Source organism: Hyperoodon ampullatus (genome assembly GCF_949752795.1).
Source record: "Hyperoodon ampullatus genome assembly, chromosome: 17".
Classification (NCBI taxonomy): Eukaryota; Metazoa; Chordata; class Mammalia; order Artiodactyla; family Ziphiidae; genus Hyperoodon; species Hyperoodon ampullatus.
This window is the reverse complement of record NC_136930.1, coordinates 70,042,670-70,068,218: the sequence shown is the minus strand read 5'-3', so window position 1 is coordinate 70,068,218 and position 25,549 is coordinate 70,042,670. Positions and strand designations below refer to the sequence as shown.

At 53.3% G+C, this 25,549-nt stretch overlaps 1 protein-coding gene across 1 annotated transcript in view; it reads left to right on the top strand.

The window, feature by feature from the left end:
* Positions 1-12,217: 12,217 nt before the first annotated feature.
* The window catches only part of NDRG1 (N-myc downstream regulated 1), a gene marked incomplete at its 3' end in the record, with an annotated part of 54,934 nt that continues 41,602 nt past the window's right edge, over positions 12,218-25,549 (top strand). Inside the window, exons 1-2 of the mRNA XM_079722778.1 lie at positions 12,218-12,300; positions 24,345-24,425. Of these exons, the coding sequence (XP_079578904.1) occupies positions 24,363-24,425 (63 nt within the window). The 5' untranslated portion in view covers positions 12,218-12,300; positions 24,345-24,362. The remainder of the gene's footprint in view (positions 12,301-24,344; positions 24,426-25,549) is intronic.

The following is a 25,549-nucleotide window of genomic DNA, read 5'->3' as shown; positions in this document are numbered from 1 at the left end:
GTCTGTAAGGGGCAGTACTTGGCCCAAGCACATGGATTCTGGAGCTGCCGGCCTAGGTTCAAATCCTGACTCTGCCACTGTGGTCCCCAAAATTCATGTGGTGAAGTCCCAGCCTCCAGGACTTCAACATGGGACTGTATTTGGAGACAGGGTGTTTAAAGAGGTAATTAAGTTAAAATGAGGTTATTAGGGTGGACCCTAATCCAATATGACTGCTGTCCTTAAAAGAAGAGACATGTATATGTATGGCTGAGTCCCTTTGCTGTGCACTTGAAACAGTCACAACTTTGTTTATTGGCTACCCTTCAATACAAAATAAAAAAATAAAAATGAATAAGATAAAAAAACAAAAGAAGAGGAGATTAGGACAAGGAGATGCACAAATGGAAGACCATGTGAGGACACAGGGAGAAGACAGCCATCTCTAAGCCAAGGAGAGAAGACTTAAGAAATCGATACTGCCACACCTTGATCTTGGACTTTCAACCTCCAGGACTGAGAAAATACATTTCTGCTGCTTAGGCTGCCCAGTCTGTGTTCCTTTGCCATGGCAGCCCTAGCAAACTAATGCAAGCCGTGTGACATCTTTTCACATAAATTCTGTGTCCATTTCCCTCATTTATAAAATTGGGGTTACAATAGGATCTCCCTCATAAGAATGTTTTGAGGCTTTAAACACAGAATATATTTAGAACAGGGCCTGACACAGAATTAGCACTCAGTAAGTAAATGAATAATTATGGCGATGATTACCTGTCTCCCTGCCCCACCAGATTTCAAGGGCAGAGATTCCCTACCCATTTCCCAATGTCTAGCACTCAGTGGAATACAGAATAGCCTGCTCCTAGAAGGGAATAGTGTTGGACAAATGGGTGAATGAATGAACGTCCTTTTAAATGCTGCTTGGAAGAAGGCAGGGCTAAAATTGTTTTCAGTTGTTCTCTCTCTAATATCTAGATGGAAATGCTTAAAAACAAAGTCAGTGCCCAAGTGTCAAAATGGGGGATTTCTGTATTTGGGGGAAAGGAGAGGCAGTGACACTCAGTCATCACTGCCCAGCAGGTGACCTTTACCAGACATACCTGGGCCTGGGCCAGAGGCTTACCTGCATCTTGTGAGGCTGACGCAGCGTGCATGGGGGATGTGGCCGATGAGCAGGACATGACCAAGCACGCGAGCAGGGTGAGGATGTCAGAGAAACAGGCGAGACGCCCTTCCAGCTGGGCTGCCTGTTAGCATAGCGGCTGGCACCTGCCCTGGGCAGACACAAGGGCCTGTCAACTCCAAATGCCCCGACTACACCCATCTTTCTCCTTATTTTTTGCGTATTGAGTTTCGACGCCCTCCCTCCCCCCAGACCCCCCCCATTTTCTGGTCACTGATCTCTCTGCCCTTTTACCTGTAATCCCAAAGCCAGTTCTGTGAACCTAAGAAAGCAATGGGGAAATCTTGGATCCCTACAGAGAGCAATTCTGGCCTTTAAATACCTATGATTCTGCCCAGAGTTGGAGGCTGTAGTTGGCAGAAATTTCCTGGAGATAATAAGGTTTAAATACAATTATATCAGACATTAAAGCCAGCCACCCCAAGCCAGCCTGCCATGAGGCAATGTAGGCATCGTTCCATCAATGTTTATTAAGTGTCTTCTCTGTGCCAGCCAGGCTCTGGATGTTGGGGACACACTGGTCACCAGGAGAGTTTTCTCAAAGAGATAAAGAAGAAACAGCACAAAAGAAGAGACAGCCCTGCAAACAAAACATTCAGGCTTCATTGCAATGTTGCCATCACAGAGAACCTCCTTTAGGGGTGCCATGGGGCGACATGGCAATGGCGACCTTCCAGATGGCATCCTGGAAGGTCTGAGAAGGAGGAACCCACAGATGTGTCTCAGAGAACAAAATGACCACGAATACCCTCGCAGGCCAGGTAGAGACCGTATGAATACTTCCTCCTAGTAAATTTTAATTGTCCCCCATATGCTTCTTCTAAGCCTCTTCTTCCATGTTGATAGTTGGAAATTATTAAAACTGTCCCTGGAAAGGGCGGAGGTCTTCACCTGCTGTCAGGCAAGAGTAGAGAAAGTTGTTTCCCAGGGAATTGTCCAGATCAGCGGCATCCAGTAGAACTTCCTGTTATGATGGAAATACTTGCTGTCTGGTGCAGTAGCCACTGGGTCACGTGGGGCTATCATAAGCCCTTGAAATGTAGCTCATCTTTCACTTCATTTCATTGGAATTAATTTAAAAATAGCCACACGCGGCTACTGGCTATTATATTAGAAAGCGCAGGGCTGGGCATCAAGGAAGCCGCCTCATCAGACCTGCGTCCACCCTGTTTCCTAAGGCTCACTCTCTCCAGGAGCGCTTCATGCCCTGCTCCTCTGTCTCCTGCCCCTGGTGCCCTGTCTCCTGCGGGGATGCGGGCACCCTGCTGCAGGTGTGGTGTTGACACCTCTGGCCACACACTCAGGCGCACAGGAAACGTCCATTTCCTTATTTTCTTTAAGTCAGATAAAACCTGACTGGCAGTTCCCTTTTTGCCAGCTCTGAGGGAAGTTCAGTCTCAGTCCTGAGTGGGCACCCAGCTCTCCCACACCTGTGTCACAGCAAGGTTCCAGGGCTGGGTTACAGAGCAGCCAGACACTGGGTAACCCAAGCTTCCTTCCGGGCAGGGGATGCCTCCTGGGCACCAGGACCCTCTGGAGAGGGTGGGTTGAGGATACTGCCGTCCCTCCCCTTCCTTAAGACATGGGGTCAAAGGTCCCGGCTGCTAATAGAACCCTAGACTTTGTCCGCACCCCAGACAGAGAGATCTCCCCCCTCTACCTTCTAGCTTCTCTCCTTCCCTTCTGGTATTCTTGGCCAGAATCAAAATTTTACTCGCTTCAGCCTTTACCAAAACAAAAACCAGCAGGGGCTGTGTCTTGCTTTGAGCCCAGTAAGCCCAACTCTGGGTCACGAAGGCTCAAAATGGCCAGGTTTTTTTTCCCTAGAACCCTACTGAAAAAGCTTAAAAAGAACCCCACTGTTCAATATTGCAATTAATTACACTTCTTCCTAAAACTGTGATGCCCCACAAGGAGAAGAAAGCGAGAGGCCAGGAAAAGACATTCACAGCACAGGGAACAGCATGTGCAAAGGGACAGAGGCCGTTAAGCTCCGCGGCAACCAGATTCCAGTGGGGCAGCCTCAGGGTAGTTCATCCGAATGGTGGCAGCTCACTGAGTGTCTGCTATGTGATTATTCCCGCCAATCCTCGCGGCTTAGTTATCGTCGTGCCCATTTCAAAGATGAGGAAACTGAGGTTCCAAGAGGTCAGACGATTTGGCCAAGGTCTCCCAGGATCTAAACCCAGGTCTCATGGACTAGAAGCTTCAGTTCCTGCAGCCAGTCTGGGAACAGATGATGTAGTTGAGGAGCAAGGAGGAAGGTGAGACAGCAGTTTGCCTCGGGAATGCGGTGTCCCAGTGGTGAGAGGCCCAGCCCTCAGCCAGGGGGCGCGTCAAGGGAGGCGGCCTAAAATCTGAATCACCCAGGTGTTGCCAGAAACCGCTGGCCCGTCAGTGAGTGTGTCTACCTTCCCCAGCTTCTATTAATAATCAGCCACAGGAAGCCACCCACAGTTATGCACTTAATGATTAAGCACATTGTCACCCCTTCCCAGAGTGCAGTCCTACTGCCCTGGAGCAGGCAGGAGTGACATCACCGGCAAAACCCTCCCTCCCTTTGAGAAGAGGTGGTGTTGGCTGGGATTGCGGGAAGACTGGATTCAGAGTCACAGGGCCGGGGGCCTGGGGCCCGACGTACTCCCTCTTGATTGTCAGGTCCTCCACCTACAGAGAGAAAGTGTTGGCTCCAAGCATCTCCCCGCCAACATTACATACAAGAGTGTTTGTAGAGCCTCTTGCATTTAGAAGGCACTTGGTGGTTTAGGAGAAAGAATGTGGGTTCGGGGACCCTCCAGACGCAGTGGTCAGGGACAAATTTGGGAGCCAGACCGCCTGGGTTTGAATCCCAGCTCTACTATGTACTAGCTGGGCCGTCTTCGGCAAATTACTTAATTTTTTCCGCCTTGGTGTTTCCATTTATGAAGTAGAGATGACAAAAATGGTACCCTAAGTCTTAGAGATGTGGTGAAGATTATGATTATCACATGCAAATGATTTATAACAGTCCCCAGTACCTTGTGCTTAATAGGTATCAGCTATTCACCTTAGCCATGAATCCTTGGCCCAGGATTTTATCTGTTTGAGGCTCAGCTTCCCCATCTGCAAAATGGAGACAAGTAAAATTCATGGTTGCTACCCAAAAAATCCTTTTGCATTTCTTGACCTGGTCCCAGGTGATGGTGGATGGGGAGTTGTCAGCCAGGAGCCCCCAGGGACACCTATCAGACTCTGGTCTCACTTCCTACCAACTAAGACAATCTAAAGTTTTGCCCAGAACATCAGTGAGCACCTGCAGAGATAAGGTAAATGCAGATTCGGAGGCCAAAAGAGCAGATTAAAGTTTAGGAAATGCCAAGGTACCATCCTATCCCCTAAAGCTGGATGATTAGTGGTTGTGTTACTGTACTCAGGTTCAGCTGCTCGTGGCTCAAGAATCCAAAACTGAGAGATAAGTGTTGAGTAAAAGAAAAGATTGCTTTATTGAGGAAGCCTGCAATTCTGGGGAGAAGGTGGACCCATGTCCCCCTAAAACCAACTCCCCGCTTCCCAGGTTTTGCTCAGAGATTATACAGGGAAAAGAGTAAAAGGGCTACATGCTAAGGAGAGGCTGTAGGGGTATGTGATCAGCTTGGGGACATTCTTCTGATGGGTTGGTGGGGAGGTAATCGGGAGTTGGCATCATCAAACTTCTGGTTCCGACCTGTGTGGGTCTACGTGCTTGTGGGCAGCATATGGTTAACTTCTTCCACCTGGCGGGGGTTTCAGTATCTGTGAAACAGCTCAAAGGATATGGCTCAGAATATTATCTATAGCCCTTGAGGAGGAACTAAAAGTCCTTGACTTTGTTTAATGGGTAAACTATTACTATTGGGTCTTGTTTGATTGCTTTCCTTTGCTTTTTCTTGTTTCTCTGATTAAATTTATTCTTTGGCTAAAGTTTTCCTACAGACAAGAGGCAGGTGGAGGACAAGGGTGGCAGGTGTCTGTCCTGGGAAGGCCCCACAGTGTCCTGCTTGGTTACAGTAGTTTTACGTCGACTGTCTGTACATAAGTTCAAATCTTCTTCCTCCTTCCCTCCTTCCTTCTGTTCAATTAGCAAATATTATTTAAGTTTTGCCTGCCCTGTGCAAAGCAGTGTGGTCCCAAGACAGAGAAGCTGCTGCTCCTTTTTGCAGGGAGCTCTGCCTACAGAGGTACAAGCAAAGCAGAGAGGATGAAGGAGCCAGAACAGCTGGGCCGGGCAGGCAGGCAGGTTAGGCTGGAAAGTGCAGTTGGAGGTGGTGGTGGAGACAGGCGGTCAAGCCAGGAAGGTGGGTGGAGAGTGAAGGGTCAGCAGCTTCAGGATGAGTGGCTGCCAAACATACACGCAGGCTCTTCAAAGCCCCCATGACCTCTCAGAGAAAATAGGGGAAGTTTCCCAGGGTTCTGTCCTCCTCAGAGTTTAGGAGTTCTCTAATGAACTGACCTAAACTTAACTGACAGCCTTCTGATTTACTCGAGAAAGGACCCATCTGAGAACAAAGCCAACATGGAGTAAAACTGATCTGGGAGATCCTGAGAGCTAGAGAGACAGAGATCTAGTGACACCAGGCCCTGGATCCAGCCATGCCTGAAGCTAACACTCCTCTGGCTATTATTGCTACATGAGCCCATAAGTATGTCCCCCTTTTATTGCTTAAGCCATTTGAAATTATGTTTATGCCACCTATACACTAATGAGTTCTAACTAATGACAAGAAAGGAAAACGCACAATGCTCTGGGGGCAGAAGGTGGTAAGAGCATGCTTATCTGTGCCTAGTCCAATGGCTGCCCGCTTCAAATACCCCTTTTTCAGGAGGATTTTTCTGAAACCTTGAGAGTAGGTGAGATCTCGGGTCATATAGTCTTCTAAGACTCTGTGTTGTTTTTTTTGTTTGTTTGTTTGCTTGTTTTTGCGGTACACAGGCCTCTCACTGCTGTGGCCTCTCCCGCTGCGGAGCACAGGCTCCAGACGCGCAGGCTCAGCGGCCATGGCTCACGGGCCCAGCCGCTCCGTGGCATGTGGGATCCTCCCGGACCACGGCGTGAGCCCGCACCCCCTGCATCGGCAGGCAGACTCTCAACCACTGCGCCACCAGGGAAGCCCCAAGACTCTGTGTTCTTAACAAATTTGTAACAATTCCAATTATAGAATCATGCCGTTTTCATCTCTTTCTTGCTAGCACTTCACATAGTGCCTGATGGATTTTAAATGCTAGACCAACTACGTATTGAATTTTTTTAAAAAAGTGAATCTAGTTGGAGAAGAACAAGAGAGGTTTACTGGAGGAGCTGACATTTGCCATAGCCTTGGAAGATGGTGACCCAGTCAGGATGGGCTGTGTTGGGCTGCAGTGACAAACACCCTCAGAATGCTAGTGGCACGTGGCAACAGGGTTTATTTCTTCTCCTGGTCACACGTCCACTTTGGTCAGCTGGGGACTCTGCTCTGAGTTTCCTCCTTCCAGGGCCCAGGGGATGGAGTTTCTATCATCTGGAGTCGTCAGTGTGGCTGGGCTAAGAATGATCAGGACAGGAGGTGAATTACAGGCTGGCTGTTAAAGTCCCCATCTGGAAGGGACACAAATCACTTCCACTCCCCGTTCACTGACAGTGAAAATCATACCCATGTGCCTCATTTCAGGGACAGTGGAAGAGCTGAAATGGGGGTGACCAATCTGGTGGCATCTCAGCTCTCAGCCTCTCCCAGATCAGTCTGCTCCACACTAGCTTTGTTCTCAGGCAGGTCCTTTCTAGATTAAATCAGTGTTTTCCCCAGATGAGTGACAACTCCAGAGAAGGGAGTGTAGGAGGGCTTTCTGGAAGGAGAAAACAGCTTGGCCAAAGGTTCAGAGGTGAAGACGTGAGGGTCTACTCAAGGGAAAGCGGTGAGTAACCCAGTGACTCAAGGACGGAGAGAAAAATGCGGACATGTCGAGGGACATCTCCGTTGACACACGGGGGAGGGGTGGTGAACTCGGCAGTCAGAGAGAGCAGTAGAAGGTTGAATTAGGCAGGACCTATGATTTAGGTTATTCAAGATGCCAGCCAAGCACGGGATGAAGGGAATGGAGAGGTAGATGCCAGAAGCGGGGCGGCTGGTGGGAAGCTGGGCAAGAACCACTGCGGGATCATCACAGAGTAGCTTCATCAGGGCTGCCCCCAGCCAGCAGGTAGGTAGGTCTCTCTGCAAAGACATGAAAAATATTTGTTAAGTACATATTAACTATGTACTGGGTTGAATCCTGTCACCACTGCCCCCCCCAACAAATTCATTGTCACCCCTCAGAATGTGACCTCATTTGGAAATACGGTCTTTGCAGAGGTAATCAGTTAGGTTCAGATGGGGTCATATTGCATTAGGGTGGGCCTTTCAGCCACTATGCCTGGTGTCCTCATAAGAAGAGGAGAGATACAGAGACAGAGACACAAGGGAAGAAGGCCATGGGATGACAGAGGCAGAGATCAGAGTGATGCAGCTACGGGCCAGGGAACACCAAAGATTGCCTGCAAGCACCGGGAGCTGGAAGAGGCAGGGAAGGATTCTACCCTGGAGGCTGCAGAGAGAGCAAGGCCCTGCTGACACCGTGATTTTGGACTTCTGGCTTCCAAAGCTGTGAAACAATACATTTCTCTAGTTTAAGCTGCCCAGTTTGTGGTCGTTTGTTACAGCAGCCCTGACAAACTATTCCAAACCAGGAGCAAAGAGACCCTGATTTTTATGGGCCCAAAGTTGTATACCTCTTCATTTCTGTCCAAAGTAAAAGATTCATTACAGGGCTTCCCTGGTGGCGCAGTGGTTGAGAGTCCGCCTGCCGATGCAGGGGACGCGGGTTCGCGCCCCGGTCCGGGAAGATCCCACATGCCGCGGAGTGGCTGGGCCGGTGAGCCATGGCCACTGAACCTGCGCGTCCGGAGCCTGTGCTCCACAACGGGAGAGGCCACAACAGTGAGAGGCCCGCATACCGCAAAAAAAAAAAAAAAAGATTCATTACAGACCCTGAACATATGCTAACACCCACCCTCCTTTGGAATTGTTTTCCTTTTGCAGATTTTCCCCATTGCTCACAACTGGACCTTATATGTCAAGGATGCTCTCAGAGAACTGGGAGAATGTACGGACGTCCACAGATAGAGATCCTTCCACTCGGGCTCCTGAAGCAAGTAGAGAGATCCCTTCCCCCCCCAACAAAGTTTCCAAGCAAGGCTGCATAAAGTAAGGAGAGTTCAGGAATAAATGTTTGCATTCACTCACTTACTCGACCAATATTTACTGGATTTCTGTATGAATCAGGTACTTTGCAAGATATCAGGAGAGGTGGGATGAGATGATGATGGTGATGATGATGATGATGGTGGTGACTAACATTCTCTCAAGGGCTTTCTATGTGCCAGGCACTGTTCTAGGACTTTTCGCAGGTCCTTTACATGTAGTAACTCATATTTCTTACGACAACCCTAGAAGTTAGCTCTGTCATTATGAGTACATCTTCTCGATGAGGAGGCTGAGGCAGGAAATTATAGAACTTGCCCAGGGGTAGGAAGCTGGTGAGTGGCAGAGATGAGACACAGATGATCTGCAAAGAGATGAAAGTACTGGCTTCCGAGGGGGAGGGGGAAGTAAGAAAGTTGGGGGGTGGGGTGTGGAGGCGGAGAAGGCTATTGTTTTTCCTAACAAGCTTTGTAGAATTATTAAGCCAGGACTGACCCCTGAGCAACTTGATAAATTAAACACTAAAAAGTTAAAGGAAGGGGGGCTTCCCTGGTGGCGCAGTGGTTGAGAGTCTGCCTGCCGATGCAGGGGACACGGGTTCGTGCCCCGGTCCGGGAAGATCCCACATGCTGCGGAGCGGCTGAGCCCGTGAGCCATGGCCGCTGAGCCTAAGCGTCCGGAGCCTGTGCTCCGCAACGGGAGAGGCCTCAGCAGTGAGAGGCCCGCGTACCGCAAAAAAAAAAAAAAAAAAAAAAAAGTTAAAGGGGAGATGAGGAAGTGGAGACTATGTGGATGGGCATCTATTTACAGAAGTTTGGGGAGGAAGAGGGAGAGGTTAAGGCTACGGTAATTGGAGGAGAATCTGGGGTTAAGACAGGATTGTTAGGATGGGTCAGTGACTGCCGTGAATGTGTACTTGTTGATTAGAACGACCCACAGGAGAGGGAGATATGGATTCTGGAGAAGCTCGAAGATGGGGGGGGGGCAGAGCCCAATACTAGAGCTGGGGGATGCTGGGTTTTCAGGGACACTTTCTCATCTTAACGGGAGGGGAAAATACGGAACTGCAGCAGTGGGCTCATAAAACGTGGTCGGAAGGTCGACGGCTCCTCTTACCCGCAGGAGACGCAGAGAGAGGCAGGGTAACTGCCCAAGGTGCCACAGCTCCTGGGTGTTGAAATCAGGCATTCTTCCCCTGAACTCCAGCTTTCTCTTGGGTCTCTCTCAACCCTGAGTACCCATGAACTCCAAGAAAGAAGGCCAGGAATGAATGATGCCTATGGTCCTTTTAGTTAGAATAGCCTATGAAAAAAATTTTGGTGCTGCTAACTAGAAATTTCCAGGGACATTAGTCCAGAAAATCCAGTCTCATTCTGTGATGGCTTTGCAGCACACGTGCATTTACTAAGCAAACCTAATTCTACTGCTGACCAGTGAGAAAGAGAAATAATTTAAACAGTTCAATACAATTGCACCCACGTTTGGCTCTGAGAGCTTCTGCTGTCTCAGCTGGCCTGGGCTGGGGACGCGGAGGTGCGGGAAGCTCTCAGTTCCCTGGGGCTGCTCCACAGTACAAGCATCTTCTACCCGTGTGTGTGCAGCCGGGGCTGCCCCCAAGTCAGTCCTTCCTACAGCGAAATGCAAGAAAACTGCTTCATCTGGTACTCAGGGCATCGCAGAAACAACAATGCATTGCAGCACTGAAGGAAAAAGTGGCTGCGTTGGACCCATGAGAGGGAGTCTGGGACCCAAACGACACCTTCATCAGAACTTTTCCAAGCCTATTCGGACTCTGCAACGATCTCCTCTCACCCTGGTTGAAGAACGCCGCCCCTCTCAGAAAATTCCACTCCCCTGTAGAATTCTTCTTTTCTCCTCTCTTTGCCTCTGGTACCTTGTCTCCTCTGTCCTCTCACTTGTTCTCTGCTCATTGTGTTCCAGAAGGCTGGGGCTCCTAAGCACAAGCCTAGCCTCCCATTGGGCAAATCTGGCTGCAGGTCTGGGCTGCTCTCTGTGCCCCACCCCCAAGTCTTCCTCAAAGCTTCCACTTGTTAATGAAGGAGGCTGCAGCCTACTCCACTTTTGAACTTGACCTTCTATATTTTTGCCAGGTAATAAACCATAGGGGCTCAAGAAATGTGTGTTCAAAGTCAAAATGGGGGAGGTAAGGGAAAATGGATGTACATGAGTGGGGTAAAAGAAAGCTGGCCTGCAGACTGTTAGACCGGGGAGGGTGTTCCTACAACAGGGTGGATCTGGAAAAGGCAAACTTTTTGTTCATTACCATGTCCCCAGAGTCTAGAACAGAGCCTGGACAGAAAAGGTGCTCAAGCCAGTTACCCAGTAAATGAGCTCAGCTTAAACTTCTCCTTGTGCAGATGGAGAAAATGAGCCTTGGGGCTCCTGTGCTATGAACCCCAGGGAAGGGACCTTGCCTTTTCACTCCTTTTCCCAGAAGCTCAGCACAGGACCTGGCTCACAGCAGTGGCTCAATAAATATTTGTGGAATGACAGAATAGGTAAATAGCAGGGCCCATGCAGGCAAATGGGACGCACAGAGGAGAGGCAGGCCACTGCCTTGAGCAAAGCCTGGGCTGGTGGAGGGAAGAGGTTTACCACCGGCAGGCAGATGGAGGGGGAGGGGCGCAGGTCCCTGCAAACACAAGTCTGGGCAAGGGGCCTGGGGACAACGACAGGGTCTTTTCTTCACCCATAAAATGATGCTCTCTCAGTGCAGTGATTCTCACCGGGGCTGCACATTAGAACCATCTGGGAAGCTCTTAAAAGACGTCTGGTCTGCCGTCCTTGAGATTCTAATCAAACTGTCCTGGGGTGGAGCCCTGGCACGTACCTTATAAAAATGCCCGGTCAGAACGCCGGGCATTCTGATCTGCAGAGCGGCTTGAGAACACGGAGGCAAAAACCGGACAGCAGACAAGGAAGCTAAGCGTGGAAAGGGTGCTCAGGACAAGTTCTGGGATCCAGGAGAGGAAAGAGTGAGAATCTTCCCTTCCAGCCAGGGTCCTGGGGGCGGGGAGAGAGACGCCAGGGCGGGAAAGGGCGGGTGGGCTCAGAACCCGGGAGGCGGATAGGAAGCGGTGCGGGGGGCGGGGGCGGGGCGGTGTCCAGGCTGTAGGATGGGCTGAGCAAGACGGACGTGATCAAATGGGAGCGTGCATTTCAGCGGAGAGCTGATGCAACAAGGCAGGGGCCTGGGGTGAGAGTCGCAGGGAGCGGGTCTCCGGGAAGCAAAGGAGGCAGCTAAATGGAGCTCGGGAGCTAAAACCTAGAGGAAGTGGGGAGTCGCCCGTAAGGGATGTCAGGGCGTGGCGCGACGGGACTCGGAAGAAGAAACTCTGAGATGGAGATGGTCACACAGAGACACACGGAAGTCCGCATGCACACGGACGAGCGCGCACAGGCACACGCACCCGCGCACAAACGCATCCCCGGTGCACACACGCCCGCTGCACACGCCGAGGCCCCGGCCTTCCGGGCGAAGGAAGGGACAGCAGAGCCTAACGGCCGCCGGGACCGGAGGCCCCTCCCCGCCGCGCCCCTACTCGGGCTTGCGCAACAGGCGGCGGCTCCGGCGGGCGCCCGCCGCGCGCAGCTCCAGCACGGCCAGTGGCGCCCAAGGGAGCGGGAGGAGCGCCCGCGAGGAGGGAGCGGCGAGGGGTGTGTCCCCGCTGCGAGCCGGGCCCGGGAGGGCGGGGGCGGGGCGAAGCGCGGCGGGGCGGGGCCGCAGCGCCTATAAAATCGCCCTCCTCCGGGGCATAAACAAACCTCTCCTGGCTCCCATCTCCGGCTCGGGAGCGCACGCCTCTCTTCGCCGCTCTCGCTCCCTCTGGGGCCGCCAGCCTAGCTCCGGCTCTTTTTGCTTTTCTCTCTCAACCTCAGGTAAGCCTGACGCCCTCTTCCCGCCGGGCGGGGAGGGATCGGTCGCCCGTGGGTGCTGCTGCAGCTCCTGGACCGCCCTTTGTGGCCCCGCGGAGCTGCAAGTGCTCGGCTTCCCCGTGGCGCGAGGGCGAGAGCGAGCAGGGGCTTTGGGGGCGCGGGCACTGCCGGAGTGAGGGGTTTCGATTCGGCCTCAAGAGGAAAAAAAGGTCCCCGTTCACCTTCCCCCTAGCTGAGGAAGTGGGATCCTGGGGGTCGGGGTCGGGGGTGGAGAGGCTCGGGGCACACCTTGACCGCGCTCCCGGGGCCCTCCCAGACCACAGCTGGCGCCGCGGGCCGGGGGGCGAGCTGGAGCTGGGAGCAGGGGGAGGGACCAAGAGTGCGTGTGTCGGAGGCGGGGTGGCGTTTGTCCCTGCAGTGGGGTGTCTGGGGAAGGAGGGGTTGAGTGCGCGTGTGTAGAAAGGCGGTGGGCAGGGGTGAGCGGCGATGGGGATGAGGCGGGAGAAGGGGGCGTGGGTGTGCCTGCTTCCCAGACCGTGCCCAGAGTCAGGGTGCGTCCGAGGGGCGGGGGCCCATTCAGCCTGGAAGCCGGGGTGGGGCGCGCTTGTATGTGTGTGTGTGTGTGTGTGCGTGGTGGGGTGGGTCCGAGGTGTGTCACAGCGCGTGTGACACGCGCGGGAGCGAGGGTGGCAGGGTGCGGCCCCCGAGGTGGCCCGGGGTGGGCACTGTGGCGTCGCGGAAGAGGTGGCCTGGGCCGGAGGGGGCTTCGAGTGGCGTCATTTTCGCCTCCGCCCAGCCTCCCCCGCTTCGCCTCTCTCTCCTGCCTCCCGGGCCCGCCTCTCCTGCCCTGCAGGAGGAGAGCCGCTGGAGTTGCTCGGACGTTCCTGGGCCATCCGCCGCGGTCTCTGGTTCAGCCGTGGGCAGGGCGTGTGCAAAGCGGTGCGCTCCGGGGCAAACGCGCGGTCACCGCTTGGGTCACGTTAGTGGCTGACGCTGGGATTTAGTGGCTCTTTTCCTTACCCCTCCCCCCCACCCCAGCCCACCAGTCCCACTCGCCCGTCTGTCGCCTCTGCTGTCAGACGTCCCTGTGGGTCTGGGGCAGCACCGATTTGTGGCTTGGAAGGGGGAGGTGCCTGGCAGCTGGTGGGGGAGGGAAATCTGGTGGCGGAGGGCCCGGTTGTCTTGTGCCTGAGACCAACTCTTCTTCGCAGATGTCCTGGGCGCTTCAGTTTGAAGTTTGTCTGGTTCCTTTGAGTTACTGGGAAAGATTAAAAATTCAAAGAGAGTTCAGCCAGTGGCCACGCAGGAGGACTTTAGCCTCCTCCTAATGGCCATTAGCCATACTTCACCTTCTCCTAAAGAACAAAATATCTAAACACAAACCGTGTTCTTGCTATGAAAAATGCAGTTTCAAGGCAAACCTTCCAGCACAGCCTCCTCCTTTATAGAAAGTCTGGTATCGTTACTGAGTTTCACAAACGTGAAGTGAAATAAGCAAGGTACAGAGAGTGCCGGCTCCGCCACCTGCCTTCAAGGGGCTCACCGAGTAGGGGAGGAATGCAGGTGCGGGTGCAGCCCCCAGCCCTCTGTGGTGGTAACTGCTGGAACAGAGCGGCACAGGGTGGGAGTCAGGGGAGGAGGGGAGGTAGAGGTGGTCCGGAAGTGCTGGGAAACCTCCAAAGGGACAGTGCTCCGGTGTAAGGATCGAAGCCTGGGATGTCCCTTCTGGTCCCTTGCGGGACCTTGTCTCTCATTAGAGAGTGAGAAGGAAGGCGTTGCCTGCCTCGCCCGTCACTTGGCACTTGGCCCAGGGCCAGGTCCTTGGGCAGGGATCAAACACAGACGCTGAATGAATTGAATGGCTCCTTCCCTTCTGCCCCACTCCCCGATGATCCCTCGGATAGCCAGCATCCCAAGGAGGCAGTAGACCTTTTGGTGGTAGCATGTGCCTGGGCTTTCCAAGGAGACCTTGGAGCATCTCTTGGGGTCTCCTCTCCTGAGATGCAAATCCAGGATTACTATCCATTGGTTTGATAATTTGGACTGGAATTAAAAACTCACACAACTTACTGGTCCAACTTCTACCCATTTTACAGATGGAAACTGAGACAGGGAACGACTTAGGAAGGATGAGCCGAAACTGGGAATCGGCTCTCCGAGACCCTTTCCAGGGGTCTCCTGGCTGGGACTGAAGGTGGTGAAAGGGGGTCTCAGTCTTGAGAGATTTATTTTCTGCTGTCAGAGGGGCAAAAATAAATTGGATCTTCACCGAGTTTCTGGTGAGGAAACTTTCCAGACAGAATGTGGGTGATGGATTGATTGATTTTCAGCGTGAATTGTGTGTTCTTGAGAGATTAGCAGACTCAGTCTAGTGAGAAAGGGCTGCAGCCCCGCTAAGCGGTGGTTGATGGGGTTCGGGCTGCCTCCTCCAGCTTGGACCCCAGATCCAAACAGAGCTGGACCCCCTTTTCCTCCCCTCAGTGCATTGAAATCTGGCCTGAGCTGCCTCAGCAAGGATGGGGAAGAAAGATCGCATTGTGTTTTTCTGATGGCCTGAAGCTGCAGTTCTTCCTTGGGACCCAACTCCAGAGAATCCCATCCAAGGCGTGACTCAGAAGGCCCTGTGCTTCAGAAAGGAAGCCAAGGTGATGACTCAGCATCCGAGAGTCTAGCAAGGAGGGGGCCTGACTCAGGCGGAGGGGGCCGGGGAGGGACAAGACCTCTCTCTCTTCAGATCAGTGGCTGTATCCTCGCATCCCGTCTCATCCTTGAAAGAGCTCTGCTTGGGCTGTCTTGGCTCCATTGAATGGATGAGAAAGCCAAGGCCAAGAATGTTTAAGGGAATGCTTGTGGGCCACGTGACTGAAAGTGGGAGAGCCAGACTTAGAACCCAGAGAGTCAGACTTGAAAGCCTTTGTTCTTTTTCATGATAGCATGTTGGGGTGATCGCATAAGGGCTTGAATGAAAAGTACAGAGAGGCGATCAGGAGCTCTGGGCCTCCGTTTCCTCCCCTGAAAAATGAGAATAACAGACACTGTCTCACTGGGATGTGTAAATATTAATTGAGTTAATCCATGCAAGGAACTGAGAACAGTACTCGCCTGTGAGGACACATGAGGGACTTTGCTGTCAATCAGTTCCACAAATGACAAGGCATTTCCTTGGCAATCAGTGGCAGGAAACTTTGTTCTAAACTTACCCTGACCAGTGGGAGCACCTGCAAATGCTGGACTCATGTTTTGCTTCTTGAAGTTTTTCCAAAAAGCTAGGCTTGGGCTTCCCTGGTGGTGCAGTGGTTAAGAATCCTCCTGCCAATGCAGGCGACACGGGTTCAAGTTCTGGTCCGGGAAGATCCCACATTGCCGCGGAGCAACTAAGCCCGTGTGCCACAACTACTGAGCCTGCACTCTGGAGCCCGCCAGCCACAACTACTGAGCCCGCGTGCCACAGCTACTGAAGCCTGCCTAGAGCCCACGCTCTGCAACAAGAGAAGCCACTGCAGTGAGAAGCCCACGCACGGCAACAAAGAGTGGCCACTGCTCGTTGCAGCTAGAGAAAGCCCGCGCACAGCAACAAAGACCCAGTGCAGCCAAAAATAAATAAATAAAATAACTACATTTATTTAAAAAAAAAAAAGCTAGGCTTATGCTGAACGCTTAAAAATGTAATGGGAACCTAGTCTGAAATGCAGATTTCCAGGCCTAGTAGGTCTGGGATATGCCAGGAATCTGCATTGTTTCAAAGCTCCCTGGGCTGGACTGGGGGTAGGGTTTACTGAAGGCAGCCAGAGTTGAGGATACCTGCTCCAGAATAATGGGTAGGGGGAGAGGAAAAGAAAGAGGTGGCCACATTTCTCATACCTCCAGGGTCTGGGGACACAGTACTCAGTAAGTAGCTCTTATCTGGCTAACGTGACTTGTGATTTCAGGGCATCGCCTGGTTCGGTTGAGATAGGAGACATCCTTGCCATTTCTCAGGTCAGAAAACTGAGGCTTGCGCAGGTCACTTGCTTGTCCAGAATCAAGTGATGGGGTTCTGTTCCACGTGAGCCGCCCTGGACGTTTCCCTGCCCAGATCCCTCTGGACCTGTCTGTAGAACTTGAACTTTGTTTCTTGGATTCATTTCAGGCAGCCCTTGCTGCCTCCCTGATCTCAGTCTGGTTCCCTGCCCTTCTGCTTGCTCTTTCTCTTTATGTTTGGAGACAGAGACGGGCGGGTTGGCCATTTCTGCTGCAGAAACTGAGGAGGTTAAATTCCCTGGACACTCACTTGGCCCCTTGCTGTGCCAGCCCAGGCTTGTTGCAGGGGGGTGGGCAGGAGGGGTGGGGGACTCTGATCAGGTGTGCATGGAGCCCAGCTCTTCAGGGTGGGCGCCTTGTGAGAAGAGACCTGGGTAATCCTGGGAATCTGACTTGGCACTGCAGAACAGACTGGATTACAGAATTCGGGTCCGCACATAGGCCTCTCTTTGACCCAATCTTTGACTTCATCATTTACTGAAGACCTGCCAACCCCTGCTCACCTGGGCTCCAGCTCCAGGCGTTTCCATTCCGTCAGGGCTGTTCCTCCAACAGGTGGTAGGAAATGGGGCTCGTTAGCAGTCTGGGGGCCTTATCTTTTATAGATTTTTTTTCCTCCTTAAACCTGTGGAAACCTCTGTACATATAAATGTTACGCCCATGTGCAGCTCTGCTGAAAGAAGTGGATGGGGACCGGGGTTCCATCCTGTTCCCCCACCTTGACCCCCGACTCCACCCTGTTGGCTTTGAGAAGGTTCTGGGCAGCCCTCTCTGAATGTGGGTGTGAGAGGCATTCTTAAGAGGCAGGTAATTCTGAGGATTCTCTTAGCTGGGAGGCTTCACCTCCTTTCCCCTCCCCTTATTAATCATTGAACTTGTCTCTTGTCTCCAGAAAGCCCTCCCTGGCCTTCCCCTCCAGGCATGCAGGCTGGGTTAGGTACCCTTCTTGGATCATTCTGGGCTGTCTCCTTATTCACCCTTTTCCCCGTAGACCTGAGAGCCTGGCACTTAGTAGGCACTCAATTAATGTTGGTCCAAAGGAAATCTCCACTTATTAAGGCAATAACTTGGGCCCTCTTGTGTAGGAAAGGTCAGAAGGCCATCCAGAGGGTAGAAGCAGCAAGACCAGTTCGGGGAAGGATCCTGTCAGCGTGGCACTCATCCCATCTCAGGGACAAAGGGTTTTGTGAGAAGAAACTACATCCACATCCAATGCGAACACTGGCTCCGCCTGTGTGCTTTCCACAAATTATCCCACAGACCATCCAGTGCCGCCCATGCTTGTCCCGCAGATTCTCAGAAAAATCCTCTAACCCACCCAGCATCCTCCTTTGGACTTCCGTTATTCTGCTGGTCCCTGCAGACGGTCTGATCTTCTCTCTGCCAAACACGTAGCTGGGCTGCCAACACTCCCGCTGAGAACCTACAGGAAGATCCTGGGTGGTGTTGCAGGGAAGGGGGAGGGTGAGGACCAAGCGCTGGCCCCTCCCTCTTCCTGCTATTGTGTCCCAGACACACTCCCTGACCTTCTTGCTAGTTCTGTGCTCTGGCCGAACACAGACAAGTTCCGTTTCAGCTCTAGACTGGTACCCGGGGAATGCATGCAGCTGGGTGTGTCTTCTCTTTAGTGATTCCTTTTTCATTCTTTCAGTATCAGACAGTTCCTTGAATGCCGCCGAGGTTCAACCTCCATGCAAAGCAGCAGGGGCCTCGAGGAATTCTGATTGTCTGATCATCTTTTCCGCAATTGTGTTGTCACTGTTTTATTGACTTCCGAAAGCCCTATTTTTGACTTCCCTTCCCCTCAACTGGGGAACTTTCTTGAAGGTCCAGTGAGTCCAGCCATATTTTTTACTAGGTTTATTACTTAAGTAAAACATTGAGAGTTAAGGCCAGCAAGTTCCTCACCCTCCCCAGAGCCTTGGGTTTCGAAAGGTCCAGAAAACATCAAGAGAACCCACGAACTGCCCGGTAGCTTGGCACCAAAATCTCTTCGGCAAAGAAAGGACCAAAGAACGCGTTCACAGCAAGGCAGAGAGAGGCAAGGCATACCCCAAGGCTACTTTCCTTGAGGTTAACGCAGACGGGGGTCTGTTCTCTGGAAACTTCCGGGGATCCCTGTATTTGGGGAAGACGTTGCGGCGACAGCAGCACCCATTGATCCCCCCGCCCCCCTTTTAAATTCTGTCCTATAAAGAGCCCAGTGTGCTGGAAAAAACACCCCTTTCATGTGGCTTGGAAACCAGGCGTGTTCTGGAGCAGACAAAATCTGGACCACTGGCTGACCGTCACAATCGATGCAAACTTATCAACAATCGCTCCTGGGCCCTCTCTCTCTGCTTCAGTGAAGGACTCCAGGAGGCTGTGGTCTGCCTGCCCCTACCCTGCATACCTGCACCCACATCAAAGGATGGAGTCTAGGCCTTAAGGGAGTCACATGGGCCTTGGCGTTTGAGCCTCAGGTGACCCATCTCTAAGCTGGGATGATCAGATCCACATTCTTCCAGGGACCTCCTTGAGGAACAGATAGAACGATGCAGTGAACCCTTTTTCAAAGTGTTGGATGTCATTGGATGCCATGTCAGGAAGGCACTCTGGGGAAAAGCTAAACACAGAAGTCCTTCTGGGTATTGTGAAGGGAGAATAGAAAAGTCTAAGACGTGGACTGGGCCTCTCATGGTGGCTCAGGGGGGCTGAGAACCTACAGGAAGATCCCGGGTGGTATTGCAGGGAAGGGGGCCTCTCGTGGTGGCTCTGGGGGACTGCCCATGGTAGAGGGAGAAACACATGACTCCTCCAGCTGATCCACACAGGAGAAGCTTCCTGGGCACACATATAGCCCGTCCTCAGCACATCCTCAGCCTGGGGCTGGGGGCACGGTATGTATGTCTATTTAGAGCAAGCTGGTGTCGTGGTCAACTGTCCCCTTTAAGGTTGCTTTAAGCTGTGCCATCTTGATGCTTGGTGACTTGGGGTACATTTCATAATCTCTCTGCGCCTCCGTTTCCCTGTCAGATTGTTCACGAGAAGGTCCACCTTCTAGGGTGGCTGGAAAGCTCAAAGGAGGGACAGAGTTTGGAGCCCAGGAGGTGCCATAGAAGTTCTTGTTGCTGTGATCCTGCTGCGTTTGTGCAGGGCTTTGGCCGCTCTTTGGCTGAGATGGGTGCATCTTGGGGCTCCCAGAGCACATCCTGGATGTTTGTCCTCTGGACACCCCCGCCCTGCCTCGGGGGAGTTCTAGGGGCCCAGCAGAACTTGCAGATAGGTCCCCCTGTGTGGCTTGCTAGAAGAGTGCCAGAGCCGGAGGCAGACTCCTGTTTTACAGACAGGGAGGGGTCGAGGCCAGGAGGAGAGGTTCTTCCAGGTTCCCAGGGCAGATGGATCCAGGCAGAGCCAAGCCGCATGGGGCCCTGGTAGGACCCCAGGGTGCACGGCCCTTCTGTCTGCGTGCAGCACCCTCCCGCCTAGGCTCCCGTTCATCCTGAGTTTTGGGGACCATGTGCTGTCCATAGAACACACGCCACATATTTTGTAGACGGGAAGCCAAGGCCCAGGGAGGGGATGAATGACTTGGGGAAAGTCGTGTGGCAGGGTTCCCATGCCCCGACTCCTAAGCCGTGTTCCTGCTGCTCTACCAGCGTTTTTGAGAATCCCAGGCTCTGTGTACCCTCGCTTTCCCAGTGACTGGTTAACAGCTCTCACGTGACCTCATTGCCTGAAGTGCCTCTGCCTGCTGCCTTCCCAGTCCCTGAGGTCACCTACTTCCCTCCTCTGGACAAATCTCAGTCTTGGCTTCCCTGGAACCCATGAAGTGCAGCTAATTGCTGACTGACTCCTGGGTCTGTTGAACTGGAAAGGTATTTGCCCGCCCCCCCTTGGGACTTTGTTACTCATTGACCTGTGTGATGGTGCATTGGGTTCTGATTGCTGGAAACCCATGTGGCACCTGCTGAAGCTCTTCTCTGTGTCCCCTGCTTGCTGGGCCACTCGGGGACTAAGAATGTATGAAACATAGACCTGTGTTCCCACAGATGTCTGCGGTCTCTGAGGCAACCAGAAAAGTGCACTGTTTAATTAAGCAGCTATTTGCCAGATTCTGTGTGCCATAGTTTCATTTAAGCCCCGCTGCTACTCGCTGGGAACAGGAGTTGTTATGCCCATTTTATAGATGAGCAGACTGAGGCTCAGAGGTTAGATCACAGAGCCAATCAATGGTAATGCCTAGGTCTGACCCTCAAGTCTCCCCGCCTAGCTCCTGGCTACCTTTCACTTCTGCGATGTTGGTTTTCTCAGAATTCCTTCTGGGCAAGCAGGTGGGAAAGGAAAATGTGGTATAAACCAGTCTGGCAGCTGGCGTTGTGACCTGGAGCCCTGTTTTGGGCACGGAGTGGGGTTTTAGCAGAAGGAGGCCTGTCCCAACCTCATTTCCTGTGTAGAGCGGCTTCCTTCTGTGCTGAGACACAGTTGGCAGGTATGGCCCCATCCCCATGCTGCAGGGTGGCTGGGAGTCAGACTCCTGGGCTCCCACCCCTGTGCCCTGTGCGGCCTGGCCCTGTCACCCCCTGTCCATTGCATGATTGCCTCAGCCCTTTTCAGTCCGACACTGCACTGGGACTTTTCAGGAGGCGGTGGAGAAAGGCAGGGACGAGCATCCAGTGCTCGGCCTCAAGTGCAGGGAGAGAGCTTGCTGAGCCAAGTCGGGCCTCAGGTCGGCTGCGGGGAGTGACCCTGGTGTGACCCTCCGAGTGGCACCTGGTGGGGGCGGGGGCACCAGCCAGAGCACCCAAATCAGGTCACCTCCCATCGGTCCCTGACTTGTCACATAGTAGAGTTGTCAACGGAGCTATCAGGGGTCCTTTCTCTCTTTGCTCAGTGCCTGTCGCATGAGAACCTACTGTACGGGAAAGCCACCTCCGAGTAAATCGCCATACGGTCCACGCTTCTTGGAACTTAGATGGTCTTTGAAGGCTAGTCTTGCCAGGGGGGTGGTGGCAGATGATAGGAAGCGGGGGCACGAGGGGCTGCCGGGAGATGTCTCTGGCTTCACCCAAAGCATGTCAGCTTTCTCCTTAAAGACCATCAATTTTTATGTACTGAACTTCCTTATAAGGTTTCCTTTAGGCAAACAGCTTCTGAACCAAAAGTCTGCGAAGTTTTTGGCTTGAGGCAACAGAGACAGGGTGAGGGCTGGCCTCAAGAGGCCTAAGTCGGCAGAGCTGGGTGGCAAGCAGGCTGTCTTCTTGCTCCTCCAGTGGCTCAGGGAGGGCGGTGGGGGACATGGGGAGGGGGAAGGTTCAAGGTGCACCTTCTGCAGCCCATTTGGGCAGCCTTGGTTATTGCGGGCAGTGACCTAGATGGAGGTCCTGGCCAACTCTTCCTGTTGGGACATTTGCAGTTACGGTTATGAGCTACAGGCTGCCCCGGGCCTGCAGGCACCCCCCTGCCCCGGACAAGGAGAACTGGAGCGTCCCTCTGCTTTATCTGGTCTCCCTGAAGACTTCAGGGTCCTGGGGACCTCACTAGCTGCTGCTTGGTCTAGGCCAGGGTGTCTCAGCCCCTTCCCTACTGGGACCAGATAATTCTGCTGCGGGAGCATCTTGTGCACTGTGGGATGATTAGCAGCTGCCCTGGCCTCCACCCACTAGATGCCAGTAGCATTGCCCGGTCACGGTGATCAAGAATGTCTCCAGACAGCGCCAAATGGGGGGTGAAGGGAAGACTCACCCTCGTTTAGACAAACACCGCGATAGCTCTCCACGGGCTCCGCCCTGAGCCGCCCCAAGACGCTGAGCACGTGGAGGGCGGGGCGCCGGCAGGCGCCTTCACCCAACCCTCCCAAAGCAGCGATTCTCAAATGCTGATCTTTAAGGGATTCGTGCCAGTGTTCAACCCACTGTCTCTTGGGGTCTGGGAAGCTGGGTTGTCGGAAGGAAAAGCAGGTGTGGAGTAAAGAGATTTCTCTGGGAGCACGTTTGGGAAGCCAGGAAGGTTGGACTTGAACTATTTCTTGTTCTGAAAGAGGATAAGGGGGCAGGTAGAGGCCAACAGTCTAGTGGAATCAGGGCGTCTGGCAGCCAAGGAGACCTGAGCACACCAGGCTGAACTGCAGTCTGGGATGAGCCCTTATAAATGTAGACCTGTTTTCAAAGCGTTTCACTCTTGTGGTCCAGTGATCACGTAAGAGTGAATTTACGTACAGACATTGCTCTGAAGCTGCACAAAAGCCGTTCATCTATCTATTTAACAAGCGAGTTGAGGCCCGACTTTGCACCTGGCTGTGATGCTAGGAGCTACAGGCAGGGAAGGGAAGGGGCCGGGTAGGCTACCTGTCCTAAGGAACTCACACAGGGAGCTGAAGGAGGCCTGCCTGGGCCCGCCCAGGGGGTAGCGGGAGACCCCGACTTCATCCCTGGCTTCTGAAGGAGCCCCTGTGAAATGTAAAGTCCTTTCCCTCTGAGCACGAAGGGTGGCGTTGCCAGAGCCCCGGGCTTCTGGAAGTCTCCCTGGGCAGTGTAGGCGAGGTGTCCCACGGCCAGGGTCTCGGGACCACGAACACGCTGAGTTAGCAAGGCCGACAGACCTTGGCTTTTCATGCCTCCTGCTTCCAAGCTGGCAGCTGCCCAGCAATGTTCACAAATATAAAACCGACTTTGTTTTCAGAATGTTCTGGAGCCTGGACTCCAAAGGCTGCATAAAGGCATTCTTGTGGGGCTGGTTATCTACTGGGGAAAATCGTGCCGGGGCCCCAGACCCGAGCGTCCCAGGGGATCTGCCCACGGAATGCCACGTACGGCGGCGCAGGGCTGGGGGCCGGGTGGCCGCTGCTCTGTCGCCCGCTGACCTCTGAGAGGTGTGTCACAAAGAGGGCTCTTCTGGGTTCGGGGAGCTGGATCTTCAGAGGAGCCCCGGGCTGGGAGTTCAGACACTTGCATTCTCTCTCTGGCTGTTAACGTCTGCGGGGAGCTTGGGGCGAGGTCCCCATCCTGGAAAGGAGCAGCGTGAGGGCCGAGGTCAGGCGGCTTTTCACCAAGTACCCGATTCGGAAGGTCTGGGTCTGTGACCTGAGGGTCCCTGGCCTCCTCCTGTCACTTACGTCTTCACGCTGTCTCGTGGGCCTCTGCCTGCAACACGGAACCCTCATTCTGGGCCCTTTGTGCCTCACCCCGGTACCGGTGGGCTCTTCGTTCTGCCAGTTTGACTGTTCATCCGTAACAAGAAACGTTTATGCCACCAGGTCCTTGATTAGGCACCCAGGTGTGTGCTCAGCAACTGTCACCACCCAAGCCTCACTCCCCAGGGAGTCGATTATGGTGGCATTTCCACCGCCCGAACTCTGCTCAGCTTAGCTCTTTTGGTTCTTCTGCACTTGCCTGGGTGTCAGAGCCAAGGGGGACGTCTCCTGCCCCACCCGACCTCTGCCCCCATCCCTGCCCTCCCCACCCCCACTCTCCCACCCCTGCTCTGGCTCATGCAGTGCTTCTTGCCTCGAAAGTCCTTTTTCTTTCAAAACCCTCCTGAGTGTTCAGTGTCAGACCCCTTGGCGTGGAGCAGAATGCTCTGCACAGAGCTGGACACGGGGGCGTCTGCGTGGCCGCCCCTCTGTTGGGGCCCCTCTAGTCTGAGGAGGAAGGAGGAGGAAGCTAGTGCCACGCCTGCCTGTGGCGGGCCTCCGCGACCTCTGTCCCCTTTTGGTCGTCCAGCTGGGGCTGCCTGACTTCGGGCTCGGCGATGTGGGTGTCCTTCTAAAATGCAGGGAGAAACGTCCTCAGTGTGGTGGGTGGTCCTGGACTGGGTGTGAGGGCCTGGGTTTGAGTGTAGATGCGTCCGTAAGCCTCAGTTTCCCATCCTAGGCAATCTACCCCCCTGGGTCCCCGGGGGCAAGAGTGGGATGGGATGGGGCGCTGGGTAGGGGGTCGGAGCTGCTGGGCTGTGCAAGTGAAGGCTTGCTCCCTGGCCTCAGATTTGCTCCTTTCTGAAAACATGTCTCAGCAGGAAGCGCTCACCTCCTGGTCTCTGTCCCTTTGTAGGCAGGTGACAGCAAGGACATGTCTCGGGAGCTGCAGGACGTGGACCTCGCTGAGGTGAAGCCTTTGGTGGAGAAAGGCGAGGTGAGTGGAGAGGCCCCTGGCTGACCCCATCCCGTGCCTACTCGTACATGGGCACACGTGTGTGCACAATAGGAACATGCAAGCATGTACACTGCCACGTGTGTATACATGCACACACACGCACATGTCCACTGCTTCCCGGTTTCCACAGGTCACCTTGTCCAGGAATGCAAAGGGACAAGCAGTACCAGTTCAAGTCCCAGCTTGGCTCCCGAGTGCTAAGGCACTGTGGCCAGGCCTCTCACCCACCGCTGGCTTTTCTGCCCTCTCCTCACTGATCTCATTTGTGAAGTAAGGACATTGAACCAGAGTTCCTCTAAGCACCTCCACGTCTGGCATCCTGTGGTTCTAAAACCTGCAGCATGAAGCCCGTTGTCCAGCGACTCTGTCTGCCCCATAGCTTAGAGGTTAAGGCCACATACACTGGGACCAGACTATCTATGTTCAGATCCTGCCTGTGACACCCTGCAGCGTTGTGACCACTGGCAAATCCTTCAACCTCTTTGTGCTCCAGGCCCCCAACTTTAAAAAACAGTGACACTAGGCTTATGTCATGGGGCCAGGGTGAGGATAGAGTGGGTTAATTCATGTGGAGCCGTTAGAACCCTGTCCGCCCTGAAGGGGACCAGCTTTGCTCATGAGCTCTTGTAGCTACAATTATTACCATCATTTTGGCCAAAGCTTTCATGTCTACAAGGCCTCCCTGTTGGAAACAGAAGCCCCTGCCCTACAGCCCAGCCTGGCATGATCCATCCTGGACCGGCTGTGGATGGATGTGAAAAGCCTTTTCATTTACATAGTTGACACTGTATTTTTAAACTATGTTCATGTCCCAGTTCTCACGGAGCCTCATAACGGCCGGTGATGAGACATCTTTTTTTTAAAAATGTAAAGCTCAGGTTCAAAAGTGCAGTTACTCTAAGGTCAATTAAATGCTTTTGAAAGTAATAATTAGCATGCATGAGCCACGTCCTGTGTGCCTGTCTCTGGGCCAGTCATACTTCATGGATTTTCTCCTGCTACACAGAAGGATAAGGCTGTGGTTGATTAGAAACTAGGTTCATTGATTGTTCCCATTTTACAGAAGAGGAAGCTGAGTCTCCAGGAAGTTAATTTGTCCTCTT